Source organism: Protopterus annectens, chromosome 6.part0 (genome assembly GCF_019279795.1).
Source record: "Protopterus annectens isolate FY-2018-M chromosome 6.part0, PAN1.0, whole genome shotgun sequence".
Taxonomy (NCBI): domain Eukaryota; kingdom Metazoa; phylum Chordata; order Ceratodontiformes; family Protopteridae; genus Protopterus; species Protopterus annectens.
Genome location: NC_056737.1, coordinates 1,334,516,744 through 1,334,539,605, shown reverse-complemented (window position 1 = coordinate 1,334,539,605; position 22,862 = coordinate 1,334,516,744). Strand labels below are relative to the sequence as shown.

At 41.5% G+C, this 22,862-nt stretch overlaps 1 protein-coding gene across 3 annotated transcripts in view; it reads left to right on the top strand.

Moving 5' to 3' along the window:
- PRPF40A (pre-mRNA processing factor 40 homolog A) overlaps positions 1–22,862 on the top strand; it is a 3,102,395-nt gene that overhangs the window by 814,492 nt on the left and 2,265,041 nt on the right. For all 3 annotated transcript variants that reach the window (XM_044074905.1, XM_044074903.1, XM_044074904.1), the window contains exon 9: positions 18,783–18,807. In XM_044074905.1, the coding sequence (XP_043930840.1) occupies positions 18,783–18,807 (25 nt within the window). The remainder of the gene's footprint in view (positions 1–18,782; positions 18,808–22,862) is intronic.

The following is a 22,862-nucleotide window of genomic DNA, read 5'->3' as shown; positions in this document are numbered from 1 at the left end:
TGTACGAGGGTAGTGTGACAGTGGTGAGGACTGCAGTGGGAGTGACAGATCTGTTTAAGGTGGAGGTGGGATTACATCAAGGATCAGCTCTGAGTCCTTTCTTATTTGCAGTGGTGATGGACAGGTTGACAGATGAGATCAGACAGGAGGCCCGTGGACTATGATGTTTGCAGATGACATTGTGATCTGTAGTGAGAGCAGGAATCAGGTTGAGGAGACTCTGGAGAGGTGGAGATATGCTCTAGAGAGCAGAGGAATGAGGGTCAGCAGGGCTAAGACAGAATATATGTGTGTAAATGAGAGGAGGGTAGAGGAATGGTGAGGATGCAGGGAGTAGAGTTGGTAAAGGTGGACGAGTTTAAGTACTTGGGATCAACAGTTCAGAGTAATGGTGAATGTGGAAGAGAGGTGAAGAAGAGAGTACAGGCAGGGTGGAATGGGTGGAGAAGAGTGTCAGGAGTGATTTGTGACAGACGGTATCCGTAAGAGTGAAAGGGAAGGTCTACAAGAGTGTAGTGAGACCAGCTATGTTATATGGGTTGGAGACAGTGGCATTGACAAAAGGCAGGAGTCAGAGCTGGATGTGGCAGAGTTAAAGATGTTAAGATTTGCAATCGTGTGACTAGGATGGATAGGATTAGGAATCGGTATATTAGAGGGTCAGCTCATGTCGGACAGTTTGGAGACAAAGCAAGAGAGAGATTGCGTTGGTTTGGACATGTGCTGAGGAGGGATGATGGGTATATTGGGAAAAAGATGCTAAGGATGGAGCTGCCAGGTAAGAGGAATAGAGGAAGGCCTAAGATAAGGTTTATGGACGTGGTGAGAGAGGACATGCAGGCGGTTGGTGTGACAGAGCAAGATGCAGAGGATAGGAAGAAATGGAAAGAGATGATCCGCTGTGGCGACCCCTAACGGGAAAAGCCGAAAGAGAATGATGAGAGGCCTCTTGTAGGGCCGCAGTTACAAGTTCTGTGATTCAAAGACATGCTTGGTTAAAAGAGCAGAGTTTACCTGATCATGTTAAGGTAAAATTATTGGATGCTCCTTTACAGCATGATACCTTGTTTGGTGTTAAGGCAGAAGAGGTGTTAAAGAAAATGGAGGATAAAGCTAAATCTATGCAAACAGTCAAGGATTTCTTACAGGTACGGCCACCTCGATTTAGCAGAAATTGGCCAGCAAAGAATTGGTCCTTTCCAGTGTCAGACAGGCCACAGAGAGGCAGATACAGATGCCCAAGAGGCAGATCTCAACCCCAAGGCTCTAGCAGACAACGACAGTGGGGCACCTCAACCCCAAAAGGAGGTGAGGACAAGTCTCATCCTTACAGGAAACAGTCCCAATGACTTCCCTCTTCGTATGCCAAGCACGTCCCTTTTGGCAGCCCCCTTGGGGGGGGTGGGGGGACTAGCACTTTTTTCTCAAAACTGAAACAATCACCCAAGACAAATGGGTTCTGAATATTGTGTCTCAAGGTTACAGGTTCCACTTTCATACTTTACCAAGGCTAAAAGGAACGCCAGACCTGCCACAGAATCAATGGGCAGAGGCACAAAAACAAATTTCAGCCCTCATGGACATGAGAGCTATTCAGAAAGTACCACAACAGGAACAAGGATTTTACTCAAGACTTTTCCTGGTCCCCAGAAAGGACAAGGCCTGGAGGGCCCATACTAGACCTTTCAATTCTAAATACTTACTTGGATATTCTGAAATTCAAAATGTTGACATTACAGCAGCTTCTACCCATGCTAGGCAAGAAGGCTTGGCTTGTTACTCTGGACCTCAAAGAGGCATACCTGCATGTCCTTATCAGACAAAATTGCAGAAGATACCTCAGATTCAAAGCTGGTACAATGCACTACCAATTCTCTGCACTGCCCTTTGGCTTATTTACTGCACCCAGGGTCTTTACAAAGTGCCTGGCACCAGTATTTGCATTTTGCAGACAAAAAGTAATTCAAATATATCCATATCTGGACGACTGCCTCATTCAAGCAGAGACAGAGGACATTCTTCTACAGCATCTGGCGTTTGTAAAAAGCTTGCTAATTTCTCTAGGGTACACAGTAAACAAAAAGAAGTCAAAACTAGTGCCCTCACAACAGATTATATTCCCGGGTGCCAGCTTAAATACAACGGCTCAGATGACTTATCTCACGCCAGACAAACAAATTCAATTAACTCAATATTTTCAATTACTGGCAAAAAAGTCCCATCTCCCTGCAAGAAAAATTCTGCAGGCCCTGGGATTCATGGCATCCTGCATACTACTACTACCATATGCCAGACTGCATATGAGGAAATTACAATGGTACCTAAAAAGTGTTTGGACTCAACACTCTCACAGTTTAGAAGCAGTAATACCAATGATTCCCTGCCTACAACAGGAGTTTCGATGGTGGGCACAGGCATGTCACCTAAACAAGGGTCAGCCCTTTACCCTACCCACAGCCAGGCAGACTCTAACAACAGATGCTTCAGATTACGCTTGGGTAGCACACATGGCAGGAAAATGCATTCAGGGCAAGTGGACCACAGACCAGATGCATCTTCACATCAACCAAAAAGAGATGTTGGCTGTTCAAAATGCCCTCACAGCTTTCAAGGACCTTCTGCATCCAGGACAATTGTTATTAAAGATGGACAACACCACAGTAATGTGCTACATAAGCAAGGGGGCACTCATTCTTATCACCTATGCAGGCAAGCCATGACCTTGTAGAACACAGCTCTAACGTATCAAGTTCATCTGCAAGCACAATTCCTGCCAGGAAAGAAAAATACTCTGGCAGACTATCTAAGCAGAAATATGGACCCTCACGAATGGAAATTGAATCCACAAATCTTCAGCATGGTAACGCAAAAATGGGGATGCCCAGACATAGATCTTTTTGCCTCCCCACTGAATTGCCAACTCCAAAAAATTCTGCACAAAGGCTTATCACACACAAGCATGGAAAGTGGATGCTCTCTCGTTCAGCTGGAAAAACCTAAAGGTTTATGACTTCCCACCACTGCCTCTCCTTTCAAAGGTACTCCTAAAAGCCAGACAAGAAAAACCACAGATGATCCTGATTGCTCCAGACTGGCCACGCCAGCACTGGTCCCCAGTCTTAAAGAACTTAGCTCAAGGCCCACCATGGATTTTGCCTCAAATTCCACACCTTCTGACTCAACAACACAATCAGATCCTACACGGTCAGCTAAAACCCCTAAACCTGGCTGCATGGCAGATTCATTAGTCAAACAGGCCACACCTCTCTGTAAAGCGGTTATGGATGTCATTTTGGAGGCCAAGAGGCCTAGCACCAGGAAAGCTTACTCAGAAAAATGGAAGAGATTCTGCGCCTGGAACCAGGCTCAAAGCCTTGACCCTCTTGTTCCAAACATTCTTCAGATTTTACAATACTTAACTGAGATGTTGGACAAAGGCCTATCCTCATCAATTAAGATCCATGCCTCTGCCATTTCAGCACATTACAACACGGATCCTCCTTTATTCTCTCATCCTTTGCTAAAGAAGTATCTCAGAGGGGCTAAAAACATAAGACCGCCCTGGAGAGCACCAACACCAATGTGGGACCTCAATTTTTTTTTGGAAAAACTGACCCTGCCACCCTTTGAGCCAGCCAATCTAAAAAATGTTATCATGGAAAACAGCTCTGCTCCTGGCAGTAACTTCAGCACGAGGAGTCTCAGAGCTTCAGGCATTAATGGCAGTGGAACCTTTTATAATTTTTCATCAGGACAGAGTTTCTTTAAGGACAAACCCTACTTTTATGCCAAAGGTGGTATCTAGTGTGGCTCTTAACCAAACCATCCATTTGCCAGCTTTTTATCCAAACCCCCAGAATAAAGGGGAGAAACTTCTGCACTCTTTGGACATACACAGGCAGCTACGCTTCTACTTGGACAAAACAAAAGCTTTCAGGAAAACTGAGCAACGGTTTGTAGCATATATGCTGCAGGATCACAGGGCAAGGCTATCTCAAAGCAGACTATATCCAAATGGATAGGACACTGTATTCGTTACTGCTACACACAGCATGGAAAATCAGTCCCTAATAACATTAGGCCACATTCCACCAGGGCAACACCCATGTCAACAGCCTTTCTCAGAGGAGTACCTACCAAGGAAATTTTGGAGGCTACAACTTGGAGTTAGTGCACACCTTTACCAAGCATTACCACTTGCCTCTTTACTCTAAATCCAGAGCAGGATTTGCCACTGCAGTTCTGCAGGGCCTCATAGCCAATCCTAACTCTTTATAGACCAGCCACCCAACCTTAGCTTTGGGATTCTACCCAAGTGTAATGACTGCAGCAGTGTAACATGATGAACATAGTACAGTTTTGTACCTACCATAAATGTAGATGTTCGAGTGTTCACACTGCTGCAGTCCAGGTTACCCTCCCTCCATCCCCTCTGAACTAGCTGGACTTATCTATACCTTTCTATCCTATACAACCTTTGTGCTGTATTTGCTTGTAACTGAAGGTATTGTTTTTTTATTTTTTATGTATATTTTTTATTAGCAATATGTATTGCCTACCTACTTGGGGGCACCTGACATCTGGGGCAAGAAAAACTGAAGAAAATGGCGTCTGATGCACCTTGTATACCCCTGGCACACTAACGTCAGGGGAGGAGCGACAGCAACTGACACCGGACCAAGACTTTGGAACTCTGGCCGACTGCGGGACCGCCTGACGGCAGGATAACCCAAGTGTAATGACTGCAGCAGTATGAACACTCGAACATCTACATTTATGGTAGGTACAAAACTGTACTTTAGGTGATATATAAAACAAGGAGATACCAGGTCCTACCCCCTTCTGCAGACTGGTCATGCAAGTTTGTGAGTTAGCTTAACCCATCTTGAAAATGACTCCAATGTAACTGCTACCACAATACAACAGTGTCACAGTTTGAGCAGGAACCCTGCAGACAACTACAAATGAAGAGTGAATGACAGATTGTTCTCACAGCTAACAACCAGATGGGATCACTCAGAACTGGATATGTTCATGTCCTCCTCCATCAGCTTTTGATCTATGGCACAAGGGTCTCCTACATAAGAATTTTGGAGGATGGATGCATTCTCTTGCCAGTGGTAACTCAGGTTATTTTTTGTGTTTCACCTTACACCATTGATTCCAGGGTTAGTGAAGATACACAGAGAGCAGCCCACCATGATATTTTTAATGCCATTTTGGGCCAGTCAGCACTGGTTTATGATGACTGTACAAAATCCCAATGAACCACCTTACTTGCCTCCACGCACAGTCTTGTTCATGCAGAGATCTGGGAACCTGGTACCACCCAACCTGGAAGGATTTGGGTTGAAAGCGTGGCAGAGCTGAATCTTTTTGCTCTGTTACCTCATCTCACAGAGCATGTTGACTGTTTGGAGAGAATCAGAAAGCATAATTCATGACCCCATACCTGACAATGAAATTTCTTCCATATTATGCAAGAACAGCCCCTTAGAAGCACAGGTACCCTGTGTTCTCTGTTACCTTTCAGATTTCCGCAGAGCAGGGCTGCCATGCTCTTTAGAAGAAATTCGTAGCTGCTGTCATCTCTGCTTGGATTCCACTGGACGTGCCTTTGACAGGTGATAGTTTGCTTAAGCAATACTTGAGAGAGTTTATTCATCTGTGGCCACCAGGCAGGGGCTATTCCTCAGCAGTGGGATCTTATTTTCAGCTTTGACTTGCTAAGTCTGGCTTTGTTTGAGTCTGCAGCCGCCATTCTTTTCATATTGGAAAACCATATTCCTACTGGAAGTAGCATAATCCAGAAGAATCTTTAGACTTCACGTTCTGCTATCGAAAAAAGTATTAACTATCTTGCATGGTTGACCGCAGGATGAATCCTTCCTTCATACCAAACATAGTTTCAGAAATGTCGCTTTAACCAGTCTGTTCAGCTCTTAGTTTTTTTTTTCTGTAGCCCCAGAAAAGAGAGTAACAGAGTCTGCATTTATTTGATGTCTCGGGGCAGTTCTGTTGGTACCCAGCTGGGACTAATTACATACAATTTACAGACTAGTTCTTGGTAGCATTTATGCAGTATAAGGATTGTCACCAGATGCTGTTCAAATGACTTGGAAATTTTTTAGTTTTCCATCATAAAAGTAGTCTTCCAGGATACTGTGAAAGAGCACTTGTGGGAAAATGTATAGAATACCCCATCCTGGTTTTGGGAAGAGTTGTAGGAGTCTGTTTCCCATGTGTTATGAAATGTATTGCAACAATGATAGTATGAAGAACATGGTTCGGCTGTGTACCAGCTCACTATTGCTGGTTGTCTGAGTAGGTCACATTACAGTACAATCTCACACCCACCTTTCTTCACAGGGCAGCCATTTTTCAGTCTCCTGTGCTGAGGTCTAGCATTTTATGGCAGGATACCACAAAGTGGACTCTACTTTTTTTTATGGTCCAGTCTCATCTCTTCCGTACGGAAGAGATAAGTGTCTGGTGCTTGCTTACAAAAAAAAAAAAAATAGAGCATGGTGTGGATTGTGACCTACTGTTATCTAGGATGCAGAAAGACATTGGGTTGTACTCCTTCATAAGCACCGGTCTGGGAGTCAGCTTGTGGCTTATTCCCATGTATAGTGAATTGTGTTGCAGCAGTAACTCTACTCAGATGTCCACTATTAAGGTAAGATGTTCATGTTTCAATGTTGCAGTCCTGACTTGTGGAATTTCTTGCTGTTGAAGCCCTTTGCTGGCCTGACTACCAGAGTAAAAATCTCCTGCCTCCTAAGGCTGGTGGTCACCCTTCCCTGAAGTCAATATGCTTGGGTATAAAGGGAGCACACCAGGAAGTTGGCAATACTGGTACACACTGAACAAATAGTGACCGCTGTACAAACACACTTGTACGTTAAAAAACAGTGTTGGTAAAACACTTTTATTTAGGAAAAAAATCAGTAAAATGACCTATTTCGTCCCTTCATTAAGAAACTTCATCAGATAAAACCTTAGTACAAACTTTCCGCCTTTTAAGTTACATAATTTCAGTTCGCATTGAACAGGTGATCTCACATACCCCAGACAAGCCAATTGGAGCACTGATTTTGTGAGGTTCACACCGCCGTCATCATAGCAACGAATTCTGTTGTAAGAATTAATTACATTGTACAAAATATTTAAAAATAAAGGTATATAAAAAATACTTCCATAACATTAGCATAAGTATAAACTTAAAATCAATAAAAGAAACTCACCACTGAGCGAAGCAGCCTTGGATAAAAAAAGCTGTATACAAAAGAACAAAAACCAAGGATGCACCAACAGCTATGTAGAAATCCAAAAATTATCAGCAGACAAATCCAAAACGACAACAGCCAACGATATATTCCACTTTTTATTGACAGGAACAGAATAAAATAGTAAGCGCTTTCACATCCTATGATGCTTCTTCAGACTTCAATATTGAATAGCTGTTGGTACATCCTTGGTTTTTGTTCTTTTATAAACTTAAAATCATCTTTCCAGTGCTTTTAATTTCAAAATGCTGGAAATTGAAACTTGGTTGTTCAGACCGGGCCAGCATATTGCATTTAAACATAACTGACAAGTCAGTTCACATTGTTCAAGTAAAAGCGACCACTCCTCCTCCCTCCCATTTATAAATAAAGCTAAAACTATGACCTGTATATTCTGAAGAATGTCTGGCTAGTGCATTTGCATCCTCCTTTTGTTTTATATCCCTTAAATGCTCGTAAACACAGTTCTTTAATTTTCTAAAATTTTCTAAAAGTTTTTCTTGTATAAAAACAAGTGAACAAGGAACATACAGCACAATATACAACAACCATCTCTGTGTTGCTGAAAATTTTCCATACAATGTGACTTGAATGCTATTAATGTTAATCTCTTTACCTTCCAAATGAACTTATAATATGAACAAAACCCACATTTTTTCATCAGACCCTCCACATGAAGTTCTTTTTTCTGTTCAAAAATATCCAAGTTTTCCCCTTTCCTATAAACAGTAATAGGTTTTTCTCCCACAAAATTCCTCACTTTCTTCTCATCATTTAAAATCCCCCAATTTTTTACTAAGATGATGTTAATAAAATCACTCTCACTATGAAAGGTTGTGATAATCGCACCCTTAAAACCTAAGGTATAGTCATGAGTCACTTGTCGACAGTTGAAATCTACTACTTTTTCACTTCCAACTTCCTCATCCTCAATTATTCGTTGTCCTGAGGGGGGTTCTATCAGGTCATTATTATTCAAAATGGGCTTAAAGTAATCCTCCTCCTTTTTTATTACCACAGTTTTAACATCTGTAATCATTCTGAGGGGTAACTTCTTTTCAAGAACACATTTTCCAGTAGATCACATTCGTCTAGAAAAGATTCAAAAGTGCTCACCGTCCTTGCTGCCCTAACAGATTGACCTTTAATAACAACCTTCTTCTGTTTAAAGGGTAGGCACTTGTGTAGTGGAGGAAACTCTTCAGATAGGTTTCTGTCCTATATATCTCAGAAATGTAGCTGTTATTCTATCTTTTTCAATATTTCATCTAAGTATGAGATTTGATGTGTTAACATAATCAATAAATAAATCCACACTGTCAATTGGTCTCTTCCAAAGGATAAATGTCATCCAAAAAACATATATAGAAGTAACAAAATGTAGAAGTAAACAAATATTTCTTCTCCCATTGGAGCATAGTGATGTTAGCATATAAACCCCCACATGACAAACCCATTATCACTCCTCCTTTTTGAAGAAAATATTCGCCTTCGAACAGAATAAAATTATTCTTTAACACAATGTCGATTAAGTGTTCAGACAAATTAACCTCAGCCTGAGAAATGTTCTTATGCAAAAGAAATTCACAAAACCATTGAACACCTATGTGCTGGGGAATAACCGTGTGCAAGTCCTTTACATCGACTATTATAAATATCAGTTTTTTGTCAAAGGAAACGTTAATTCTATTCAAAAAGAGTTGAGTCCTTACAAATATTATTTTCATCCCTTAAAAGTGTTTTTAATTTAATATCGATAAATGTTGCTGTTTATTCGGTTATCAAACCCCATTACTTCCACTATATGTTGCGTGGGCAGTTGAAACAAATCTTTGTGTAATTTGGGTAACACAGACATCATTGGAGTCAATGGATGGGATGCACTTAAATTGTATTTGTCAATGGAGATTGAACTTTCTATAAAAAAAAAATCTTTCAAATGACCTCTAATACGTCAAAAGACCCCATTTAACTGGTTAAGGGATACTAATTCATACTTTCCACTGTAGAGAATTTCTCGGATCTTCCTAGAATAATGATCTGTGTTCATTATAACAAGCCCTCCCCTTTTATCTGGCTTTGTGATCTTAATCACATTATTCTTCCTGACTTTCTCCAAACATAACATCTTACTTTTCTCCCAAATTATTTTTATGAGTTCTACCTCTGCAATCAAGGGTACAAATGTCTAATTCACATTTATTTATTTATTTTTATTTTACATTTGTTGACCGGGCTAGTCCAGCTGGATATATGTCCATTTTCAGTGGAGGCCCGGGGAGAAAAGCAGAAAAGCTCCAAAGGTTATAACAAGTAAGGGGAATACAGAAAAAATACATAGAAGATACACATATCAAAACAAAACAAATAATTGCAATACGCAATTTATAATATCATCCCGTAGTCTAAAATAATACATAGTCATAAAAATTTTTTTTTTTTTTTTTTTTTTTTTCCCATAGTATATATGAGATAAGTTGTATTTACAAGGATATTATGTCCATGGGGATCAGTCAGGATGTGTTATAGTGAGAGGGAAATATTGAGGTAGAGGAAAGGTGGAAGAAAGGTTAATCAGGATTGGTACAGGAGCAAAGCCAGTGTTTATTAAGATGGATTTTCAGTTGTTTTTTAAAGAGTGGAAGAGTGGACAAAGATGAGATATTAAGTGGAAGTTTGTTCCACATTTTGCCAACTGAGTTGGAAAAAAGACAATCTCCTGCAGCATTATTGGGTTTGGTACTATTAACTAGTAGTTTGTTTGAAGATCGTAGTTGTTTCAGATTGTTGTAGGGAGTAAGGAGGTTAGAGAGTATTGGTGTTTTGGATGGTTGATATAGAATGTTGTGAGCTATTGAGAGCTGTTGATAAGTAAGTTTGTTAGGAAGTTCAAGCCAGTTTAGTTGTTTTAAGTTCAGACAGTGGTGAGTTCTAAACTGCGATCCTGTGGCAAATCGAGCAATATTATGGTAAGATGAAGCAAGTTTCTTAAGGTTACATTTAGAGATTTGTGTAAATAGGGAAGCATATAGAAGGGTAGAGAGGAGGTGAGATTGAGCTAAGGTGGTCCGGGCTTCAGGTGTAAGGAAGGATTTGATTCTGTAAAGGGATCCAATCTTTTTGTTAACTAATTTTATTGTGTTATTGATGTGACAGTCAAAATTAAGATTATTGTCAATAGTAATACCTAGTAGTTTTGTAGAAGAATCAGGAGTAATCTGAGTGTTGTCAGTGGAAGTAATAGAGAGGTTTAGGGAAGTAGTTTTGCGGGTAGGTGCAAATAGTAGTAATTTGGTTTTTTTGGGGTTAAGGAGTAGACAGCGGTCAGAGAACCACTTTTCAACAGTGGTAAAGGTTTTTTGGGTGAGAGGTTGAAGTTCTGTTTGAGAAGCAGCAGTACAGATTATAGTGGAATCGTCTGCATATTGTATGCAAGTGGTGTTAGGTATAGCTGACTGGAGGTCATTAATAAAGATAGAAAATAGAAGTGGGCCTAAGATTAGACCCTTGAGGTACTCCTATAGAAATAGGAAGGAGGGTAGATAGTGAACTTTTCCAGAGTACTGCTTGCTGACGATTTTCAAGATAAGAAGTATACATAACCTTTCAAAAAACTTTAAGGCTGGATGTATTTTGGGGTGGGTGGATTAAAAATACTAGACCTATGCAGTGGGTTCATAGTAATATTAATTCCTTGAAACATTTCCATTGGGAGGCATAGGAATACCCAGAATCTAAAAAGGAGGGTCAGTGAGTTCCTTGACCTCCCAGAACGCAAACCTTTGGCTATTCTTTATTGAAGGTGATAGAGATGTTTTTATGGGCTGTTCCCTGAACCTAGACTCTCTACCCCTAGCCCCTCAAAAATCTGGTTTTACAGGGTGCTGGACTCGCATAAATACCTCTTCAAAAGCCCAGAGGTTGTCACTTCAGGTCCCAAGGGAGCAAAAGTCAGCTCTTCTAAGAATCCTTTACTTGCTGACTAGGAAAGCAGGGCCCTTGATAGGTTTGATTAAAAAAAAAAAAAAAAAAATTCTACACCTCTGCTACCCTAGCCATGAGCGCCCTTAACTTTCAGTTTCATATGATAAAATACCAACAAAGTATTTTAGATAAAATGAAACAAAAGATGTCCTCCCTGAAGGACAAGAACATTTCTAAAGAGTTGTTGGAACTTTGGCATTTCAGCTCCCAGGTGGCTAGACACTGTTTCCACTGTGGCTGTGGATGCCTCTAGCCAAGCTGCTGTGTCTGGATCTTTCATTAGAAGTCATGCTTTGCTTAGGGAACAGACCCTACCAGACCATATCAAATCCAAACTTCTAGATGTACCCCTGGGTAAGGACTTCCTTTCTGGGCCAAAGGCTGAGGTTGTGCTAAAAAGATGAAAGATATAATGAAATCTAAGCAAACTGCCAAGGACTTCCTCGAAGTTCAGCCTCCTAGGTTTAGTAGGCATTTTGCTACTAAACACCGGTCCTTTCCCTCTTAGTCAAAAGGTGGCCAGAGTAAGCCTCAGGGGGTGGGGGGAGGTGCTCAAAGGCAGCAGCAATCACAAAGGCCTAGGCAGTGGCCCTCAGGAACCCGCAAGCAGGGGAGCTGTAGGCCACAGGGACCTGGCAGAGGGCAGCAATGACTCTCTCTGTCCCCTACCCCACCCCCGCACTCCCCAGAAAAGGTAAGAGGATGAGTAGAAGGAAGGCTAGCCATGTTCAAAGAAAACTAATCCCTCATTACTTCAGACAAGTGTCAGACGGTTACAAGCTCAATTTCAACGAGTCATTAAGATACTCAGGTTACCCAGATGTTCCACAAAATAAAAGAACGGAGGCCTTTTCTCAGATTCATGACCTATGCTCACAGGGCTCAGTGGATCCAGTACCAGATCATCAACTAGGGAAAAGGGGTTCTACTCTTGGCTATTCTTGGTTTCCATATAGGAACGTTCTTGATGATCTATCCTAGACCAGTGCACTCTCACAGTCCCTGCTGGCATCAAAATTTAGCATGTTGATTCTTCAAAAACTTTTCCATGATAGCCTCTCGGGCATTAAAGGTCACCTTGGACCTAAAAGATGCCTACTTGCACATTCCCATAGAGGAATTTTGCAAATGTTTTCTTCACTTTAGGGTAGGTACTAGTCACTTTCAATTCTCTGCACTGCCCTTTGACTTATCTACTGCTCTCAGGGTCTTCACAAAGTGTATAGCTCCTGTGATCGCCTTCTGCAGAACAAGAGGGACCCAAATTTACTCCTATCTAGACCGTCTCATTCAAGCCAAGATTCAGTCAAAGCTTCTCAAGGATCTGGCCTTCACTCTTCGCAAATCCAACACATACCCATCCATCAGGTTAGTTTTCCTGGGGACTGTTCTGCATTCCTCACTTCAAAAGGCCTTCCTCCCTCCAGAAGAGATCTCCTTCTTGAGTCAGTACTTCCAAAACATTATGCAGACACAATATCTCTCAGCCAGGGAACTCCTCAGAGCATTAGGCTACATGACATCTTATATCCTCATAATCCCTCTGGCCAGGCTACACGTGAGGAAACTCCATTGGTGCCAGCACTCACAGTCCTTGGAGAAAGAAATTCCATTGTCCCTTGCCTCAAGGAGGAATTTGCATGGTGGACATGGGCGTGTGCCCAGAACCAGGGTCTCCCCTTCAGGTTCTTCCCTCAGGGCAAAACTTTAACCACAGATTGCTTTAGAGAAAGCCTGGAGCACTTGTTTCCAGCACCTTCAGTCCCAGGGCAGATGGGTAGATCAGTTCAGACACAAGCACATGCATTGGAAAGAACTGATGGCCATTGCAAAAGGGCCTAGTGGCTTTTAAAGATCAGTAGAAGCCAAGGGTCCTGCTTGTCAAATTATATGGTACATAATGGGGGCACCCACTCTTACCCTCTTTGTCGACTAGCAGTGCAGGTCTGGGTGACCGCTAACTCTCTGGAGTTGCACCTCAATGGTACAGTACTTTTCAGGGATTGCACCTCATGGTACAGTACTTTTCAGGGAGCAAAAGCACTGTAGCAGATCATCTTGGCAGGAAATTGATAGATCCCAATGAGTGGCATCTGAATCGGGAAACATTTCTCAGCATAGTCCAGAAATGGGGATCCCTACAGATAAACCTCTTTGCCACCAAAGAAAGTGCTCCACTGAAAAGATTCTGTTCCAGGCGAAAACTACCTACAGCCTGGAGGGGACAGATGCATTCTCCTTCCTTTGGAGCCACTTGTTCCTTTAAACTTTCCCTCCCCTACCTCGTCTTCCAAGGGTCCTCCTAAAAATCAGGGAAGAAGGCCCAAGGGTCATCCTTATAGCTCCAGACTGGTCCATGCAGTACTGGTATCCTCTGCCGTTGCATTTAGCCAAAGAAAAACTATGGCAGTTACCTCGGAGAGTTGACCAACTGACCCTTGACAAGGGGAGGTTCGTGCATCCCAACCTGTAGACTCAAACTCTCAGCCTGGATAATTCCACAAAATACTAATCTGAGCTCACCCTAAGTAGACAAGTGCAAGACATTCTCAAAAAGGCTAGAAGGCCTAGTACTAGGAAAGCATACTAAGCCAAGTGGAAACAATTCTCCAGTTGGTGTCACCAGCAAGGTCTCATTCTTGAATCTGCCAATATTTCTGCCATTTTAAGTTACCTGGCTTACCCTGGTGGACAGAGGCCTGTCCATTTCTTCCATCAAGATTCACGTCTTTGCCATTTCAGCCCAAATCTCTAGTTTTCCTCCTATCTTTTCCCACTCTCTGAAACAATTCCTTAGGAGAGTGGTCCACCTCAGACCTTCCAGGAGACGACCCACACCTCCATGGGACCTCATTTTTGTTGTAGAAAAACTGATGCAACCCTCCTTTCAATCGGCAGCTTCTGCTGTTTAAAATTTCTAACCTGGAAGACTGCCTTTTACTGGCTATCATCTCCGCTAGAAGGGTCTCTGAGCTACAAGCTCTCATGGCTGTGGAACTATTTCTGATATTCCACCCTGACAGAGTATCACTTAGGACTACTCCATCCTTTATGGCCATGTTGGTAACAGACACATTCTTGAATCAAGCCATACACTTGCCGACCTTCTTCCCCAAGCCCCAGAACATGGGAGGAAGAATCCTTCACTCCTTGGATGTGCACAAACAGCTTCAGAAATTAGACCAACTCTGTGTCCTCTGCCACTGGCTCTGAAAGGAAACCAGTCTCCAAACAGACCATATCCAAGTGGATCTCCCACTGTATTTCCTTTTGTTGCACCATCTTGGCAAGAAGCTTCCTGAAACTGTAAGGGCTCACTGCACTAGAACCAATTTTACCAAAGACCTTTTGGAAGCTGCTACCTGGTCATCTGTGCATACCTTTACCAAACAGTACCACTTGTCATCCTTCTCCAAGTCTAAAGCAAGATTTGCAACTGCCATCTTGCAGGGCATCCTCCCTTCTCCATAGTCTACCTTCTGTGCTTATCCTAGCTTTGGGAGTCATCCCACAAGTCAGAACTGCAACAGTGAAACACGAAGAACATAGTACAGTTACCATAAATGTAGACGTTAGATTGAGTACAATGCCCCATTTGGCATGTACCTCACAAAGCACATGCAGCAGCTGGAGAGACCACAGAGGTTCCTCACCAGGAGAATCCAGGGCCTCATAAATCTACCATAGACAGGCTAAAAGCTCTTTCCCTTTACTCAGTTTCATACAGACTCCTCAGAGGTGACATCTGTCTGGCATATAAGGCAATCTCCACTCTAGTAACCCACACGTGTGGCCTCATTCTGGTCTGTAACATCAGTAGGACTTGTTGGCTGGACAGATTTGTGTCCCAGCGGCTCCACCATCTGTGGAATAGACTCCTCCTCCACGTCAAGCAGAGTACCTCTTTACCCCTTTTTAAGCACAACCTGGATAACTGGATGCGAAGTAGAAAATACATCCCTGGGATTCCACCCGTGTCCCTACTGGACAGGAGCCTCAGGTGCTGATTTGTCTAAACATGGGCTAAACTCTTGGCTAGGCTTATAAGGGCCAACAGCCTAGTAACTTACTATGATAACATAATACAGTTGCCATAAATGTAGATGTTAGAGCGCATTTACTGTTGCAGTTTTCTTTACCTCCCTCCTTCCCTCTTTTTACCTACAATAGTAGTCTGCTTCTGCTTTCTGCATTATCCAGAGAACCACTTCGGTGTTTACCCTGCAGGCCCCTTTTTCTACCTTTGTCCCTTGCTTATGCTTCATCCTGGGGGCTCCTGCCTTCTAAGTGGCAAGAAAAAACTGATGTAATGGCATCGTCTGGCTTCCTTTATACCCAAGCGTACTGACATCAGGGAAGGGTGTCCACCAGCCTTGGGAGAAGGGCGATTTTAACACTGGTAGTTGGACTGGTCAAGGGCTTTCCACAGCAGGAAATCTCTCAAGTTAGGACTGCAACAGTGAATACATTCGAACATCTACTTTTATGGTAGGTGTACATGACTGTACTTTCTCACATAACTGCATGTGATTAGATCTGATGTCGTCATTTTCATTCTTCAACAGTTGTGTTCGGATCTGACTTTGGCCACTTTTTACAGGTTTGGAACACTCAAACCTGTTGAACTCTCCTCCTACCCGTAATGCATTAGTTTCTACCATAACTGAGATATCGTTTGCCACTTTCACGTACGAATTTGGTCACAGTTCGCTCTCGAGCTTTGTTGTAGTTGAGTAAAAAAAAAAAATAGATTTTATATATTTTTCGTTTTATCTTTGCTCTGTAATAGCCCTTCCTTACCCTTTCTACACGTTTTAATGCAAGTTTTAATTGCCATTTTTGGTATTTTCTTGTCTGTCTGGTCATACACTAGAGTTAGTCTCTGTTACAATTGTTGGTAATTCTCCCAAAAAAAAAAAATACACCCACTTTCCCTTTCTCTTCTCTATGATTGCTTCCCCAGTCTCGTCTATGATTGTTCCCCCGTACCTCTAATCCCCCAATTTTTTTCAGAAAGCATCATGATTGAAGAGCACAGTCATCTTCATTGCCCCTTGTTGGCCTTATCAGATTTGTTTTCCCTTTCTTTGGCCTCATCTCCTTTGCCAACTTTGACTCCGGATCAAACTCTGGACCTCTTGTCTCACTTGACAGACTCAGTATACCTGGACATTCTAGGCCTAAAGTTGCACACACTTTTTTCCAATTTTGCTTGATACCTAAAAAGCCCAGGCTGTCCTGTCCATGGCATTCTGTTATCCCACAAAGCTTCCACTAGAAAACTTTACAAAAGCAAATGGAAAAGGTTTGTTTTGTGAGCACAGCAGAAAGATATATGACCCCTTTTCTGCACCAATTCCAGAGGTTCTTGGCTACAATTTTTAAAGAGGGAGCTAGTTTCTCAAGGTACACTAGCAGCTATTCCTAATTTTCACATAGGAATCAATAATTCATATTTAGCCTCTTCCAAACTTTATAAGGGATACCTTTCTTCTCAGACATCTATTAAAGATCCCACTCACCCGTCTGATTTGAGTTTAGTGTTACAGTCCTTGACCCGTTCTCCCTTTGAACCATCAGCCAAGTGTGAACAAAAAGTTTTAACATGGAAAACTGTGTTTTTGGTGGCCATTACCTCTGCTAGAAGAGTCTCAGAACTTTAAGCCCTATCTTCTAAGCCTCCTTATCTGATTTTTTCATAAGGATAGGGTATCTTTGAGAACCAACCCATCCTTCCTTCCTCAAGTGGTGTCAGTATCTAATACCAGTACGCTATTTAACCTCCCGTAGTGGTCTTTCCAAATTTCTCAAACAAAGGCGAGTATGTGTTGCACCTATTAGATGTCCACAGACAGGTTTTTATCTTCTTAGTATAAAAGCTTTCAGGAATTCAGATATATTTGCCACATTTTCGGACTCAAAATGGAGCAGCCAGCTACCAAAGTGAACTTAGCTAAATGGTTAACAGATTGTATTCCGTTTGTTTACAACAAGTTGGGTTTGTGTTTGTCAAAACTTGTAAAAGCTCATTCCAGAAGGTCTAATGCAAATTAATTTAGATCTTCCTTGGACGATATTCGTGCAACTGCAACTTGGGCTAACCCTCATACCTTTATTGCTCATTGCAGATTAGATCTGGTCTCTAGGGGAAGAGCAGCCTTTGGCTCAATGGTGCTCAGGAACATCCTTCCTTAGAGTCCTCCCAGGATTGAGGGGGCTGGGGACTCTGTCCCAATTGTTGAGGAATGAATGAAAATAACATCAGCTAAAGAAATTATGTACTTAGCATAACTTTCTATCTGTCTTGTCCATTTTCATTCTTTCTCAACTTCCTTCCCTCCAACCCCTTGCCAAATTAAATTCTGGAAGGATCAGAAGATGCTAAAGGAACCAGTGTTCCTTTGTTTGAGCCTCCAGGTACTGGTATAGATAAATTTCTTTTATTCACTAAAGTCAGCAAGCAAGATCTGAGATGTGGCAATAGACCTAATGCATTATGGGTAGAAGAGGAGCTCGAGAGAGTCTGATCCAAGGGTTGGATCCAAACTCAGTTGTTGAATGAAAATGGACAACACAGATGGAACATTATGGTAAGTACATAACCTTTTAGTCAGGTTGTTACTATAGTAATTGCATAACTTATTTTTTAGTCAGGTTGCTGGTATTAAGCACTTCTGTAAAAATTTGGATTTGTTATGCTTAAATGAATACTGCTGGAAATAATTGGAATTTTGTGTTGATCTTTTCATTAAATTCAAGTCTTGGCCAGCTGTGTTGATGGCTGGTAAAGCCCTAACTACCACCTGAGTGACCCAAGATTGTGTATCATCTTGGGAGCCTGCTGTGCCTATTGAGCTGGCGAGAGAGGTAGAGTAATAAAGGAGGCTGTACCTGCTTGAGTATCTCAGGTGGGAGGAATGGGACACATTTCCAGGGGAACCCAGAGTACACCAGCTGTTGGTGGACACTGGAAAGACATGCACAATGTACTCCTGCCAGAAAGCGTTGTCATTTGCAGGCCTGTGGCACTCAGAGGAGTGACCCATTTCTTGTCCTACTGGAATGCCTTGCTGCACTTGTGTGAGTACATTAGGGCAAATGAAGAAAACCCATCCATCAATGCAATGGCCAGGTAGTAGTATCACTTCATCCAGTCCCTCACCTCAAGAATGAGTGATCTGTACCAGTGTCACCATAGGAACAAATGGATCATTAGGGCAGCCAGGCTTAAGGGATTGTCAGAGGAGGTGTGGCATAAAAAGAGATTTAGAAAAAAAAATGGGTCTTCCAGCTAAGAAATCCCTTGTGTGATGCACTGAATTATAAATGAATGTACTGCTCTGCTTCTTTTCAGATATAGAGTTTTTTTATGGGCACTTACTTGGCTTGTAATTGTTTTCCATCTCTGCGACAAGTCACTGTATGTTTGTAGTATCTGGCTGCAGACATTGCATTGATAAAGATATTTTTGTTAAAGCAATCATTTATGCATTTCATTTTCTTTTTCAGCTATGATCAAGGCAGAAGAATTCAGGTGTGTTTAATTTTTTTGTGACGTTTGCATATTAATCAAGTTTTGAATCCCTGTTGCATTTTATTTGCTGCATTTAAATTCTCTTTTATGGGTATTTTTTTGTATTTGATTGTTTGGGTTAAGACATATTCTATTAGACAAGACTGTGCACCAAGTAGGGTCTATATTAGTTTGCCGAAATGGTATTCTGGCAAACACCTATTCATCAATCTGTAATCAGCTAACATTGTCAGCAATTCGCTGAATTTACTAAGGGCAACTAAAACGGATCAACTGTTAGCTGACTTGAACCCACCCAGTGCGGGGTTTCACCCCCCCACCCCCAACTATATATACCAACTCCGAGATCGCACTACAGTGGAGAAAAGGGCAAAGTTCTGTAGTTGTCCGTTGTGCTTCAGGAAACTATTTTGTTGCCTTAGTGAATTCAGCAAATCGCTGAAGCGATTTTTGATGATTACAGGTCTTTGAATAGATGTTCACTGGAATACTATTTCGGCGACCTAATATGGACCCCTCCAAGTATACGTGCAAACATTTCAGCTGGAATCCATTTTCTTTTAGATACTGGTGACGGGAGAAATTAATTGCGACTTTTGTTTATAGAGTTGTCCCAGTCATTTGGTTCTATACAACACAACTAATTAGATCACAGGAAATGAACTATGTACGTATAGTGCCTTATTCAGCTGGGTGCTTAACTACTAAAACAGCCATTTTGAGTGAAAATCAGACACCGTCCCAGTCGATGGATCCCCACTGTTCACTCTAATTTACAGTGTGTGTTGCTGCATTCACTTGAAGTTTCCCTCCTAGGCATTCAGCCTGGCAAAATCACCTCTGGCCTTGGGGCAATTCTTGCATTATTGAGTGTCCGACATGGTGCACAGTCTGTGATGTGTGCTTTCCTATCTAGGGGATACTGCACATGACAGTTGATGTTTAAAGTGATGGTTCTGCACACTTCTTCCCTTGATAGGCACCAGCTAGAGTATGTGCTGCTGCCCATGACTTCATTTAATTTTTGGGTGGGTTTGAGGTGGAAACACCCAGTGTGCTTATGGGAGGACCCCACAGAAGCACAGGGAGAGCATGCAGACTCCACACGAGCAGTTGAGATTGAGCTCTGTACCTTGTGATTGAGAGGCAAATAGCTTATATATTATGCCATCTGTGTCCCTATAGGTATTTCATCATTAGTATATGCTTAAATTATTTTTCCAATTCTAAATTGTCTGAGACTGACTTAAGAAGACTATGTCTGGTAATCTTTTCCATTTTATTAATAGTTCAGCTGGTCCAACCTTATTCTGAATTTCAGGAAAATTAGGGGTGTTACTTGCAAACAAAGTAAAAGCTAAGCTATGTTGACATCCAGAGTAATGCAAACTCCTGAGTGGAAAAGTATGTGGAATCAGTTACTTTTGCTCTGGAGCACAGGTAGACCTATTTCTGCTATAATTTAACTCCTGTTAATAATATACTAAAAGTTAGAGCTACTTCATACTACAGTGTGCCTTGCTCATGCCTAAAGCCTGAGCAGTACTGGGTAAATGGGGTGGTATTTTGCAGTACTGGAGTGCAGTGTTCCACTGGTGAGTGTTTGTTTTTTATTAATTATCATAGGGTCTATGAAATCTTTATTAAAATTTGCATCTCTGCGGTGAATGTGTTAAAGTTGGAACGTCATTGTGCTACCCTTCTTAGAGCCTTTGTATTTATTTCTCAGTAATTTCTTGTCTAATGTGCTAAGCACTTCAAATAAAGAACTGCCCCACTTTAGGGCAGTTGCTTAAAACTAAATCTAGTACTGAACCCGAGAAAGTCCTGCTTAGATCCATCTGTCTTGGTTCTAATTCAGTAGAACTGGAATTTATGTAGGGCCTTTTTTTATTTTGAGCTCCCAAAGAGTTCTGTTCCATTTACTGTCAGACGTGTTTACACATGCACCCATACGATTATTTTGAATTCTTCATAAGTAAAGGTTATGGTAGAGCATTCTAATTTTTTTATGCTGCAACTCTGCCGTCATTTTGTTTAGTTACAGTGGATGTAAAAAGTGTGCACACCCCTGTTAAAATGCCAGTTTTTTGTGGTATAAAAAATGAGACCAAAATAAATCATTTCAAAACTTTTCCCATCTTTGTGACTTATAGCCTGCACAATTCAATTGAAAAACAAACAAATCTGTTGGGGGAAAAATATAAAAAATGTACAATAAGCTGGTTACGTAAGTGTGCACACCCTTAAGCTAATGCTTTGTTGAAGCACCTTTTGATTTAATTACATTATTCATTCATTCTTGGGTACACACCTGCCATCAATTAAGGAGACTCTGATTAACCCCAAATAAAGTGCAGCTGTCCTAGTAGGATTTGCCTGACATTTACTCAGTTGCCTGCTACAGCAAAAGCCATGGTTCGCAGAGAGCTTACAAAGCATGAAAGGGATCTTATTGTTGAAAGGTATCAGTCAGGAGAAAGGGCTAAAAAAAAATTCCATAGACTTGGATATAGCATGGAACACAGTGAAGACAGTCATCAAAAAGTGGAGAAAATATGGGACAACAATGATGTTGAAAAGAACTGGACATCCCTCCAAAATTGATTAAAAAACAAGACAAAAGCTAGTCAGGGTGGCCGCCAGGAGACCTACAGCAAAACTGAAGGAGATGCAGGAATTTTTGGCAAGTACAGGTTGTGTAATACATGTGACATCAATCTCCAGTATTCTCCATATATCTGGACCATGGGGGTAGGGTTGCAAGACTGAAGCCTTTTCTTGCACAGAAAAACATCCAGGCCTGGCTAAAATGATGAGACCAAGGTTGAACTTTTTGCCCACAATTCCAAAAGGTACATTTGGTGCAAAAACAACACTTTGCATCACCAAAAGAACCCCCCCCCCCCCGATGAAGCATGGTGGTGGCAGTATCATGCTTTGGGGTTGCTTTTCTTCAGCTGGAACTGGAGCTTTAGTCAAGGTGGAGAGAATTATGAACAGTTCCTAATACCAGTCACCTTTGGTCCAAAACCTTCAGTCGTTTGCTAGAAAGCTGAAGATGAAGAGGAATTTCACCTTTCAACATGACAATGACCCCGAGCATACATCCAAATCAACAAAAGAATGGCTTCACCAGAAGAAAATTAAAGTTTTGTAATGACCCAGCCAGAGCCCAGACTTAAATTCAATAGAAAATCTGTGGGGTGACCTGAAGAGAGCTGTGCACAAGAGATGCATTCGCAATCTGACAGATTTGGAGTACTTTTGCGAGGAAGGAGTGGGCAAATATTGCGAAGTCAGGATGTGTCATGCTGATAGAATCCTACCCAAGAAGGCTGAACGCTGTAATTAAATCAAAAGGTGCTTCAACTAAGGTGGGAAAAGTTTTGAAATGATTTATTGTGGTCTATTTTTTTATATCACAAAAACCTGGCATTTTAACAGGAGTGTGGACACTTTTTATATCCACTGTACAACTACTACCCCAAAGTCTAGTATCAACTTACTTGGCTTTAAACAGCTCATACAGGATTCAGCCTCTTTCGCTAAAACTCTAGTTTTTACTGCACTGGATTCTCGTATCTGACCTCAATAAATCTTGAGTCAGGTACCTTACCCAATTCTAATTGACCACTCCCCAGCCTATACCAAATGCTTATACAAAAATATCCCTAAACAGTAGACAGTTATAAGCATACATTACCTAAGTAAATTTGACCTAAACACATTCATTGGAATGCTCCCATCATTCAGCTGGAACATACTAAATTCCACCCCCTTAGACAAAGTGATAGATATCTAATTCAGTATTCCTCAGCATTCTTAATAAAACAACCCCATGGAACAAGGGAATAGTAAGTGATGCACCCTGGTTAACTAAGACTGCTGTAAAATTGATGCAGAACAGATATGAAGCTTGGAGAAACTGGCAGAAAGTAAAAACCTCCAATGTAAAATACTATGTAACCAGGCAAAAAAAAAAATAAGCTCGGACAAAAAATGTACTATAATAATTTCCAGAGTAGTTGTAAAACAGATCACAAAAATATGTT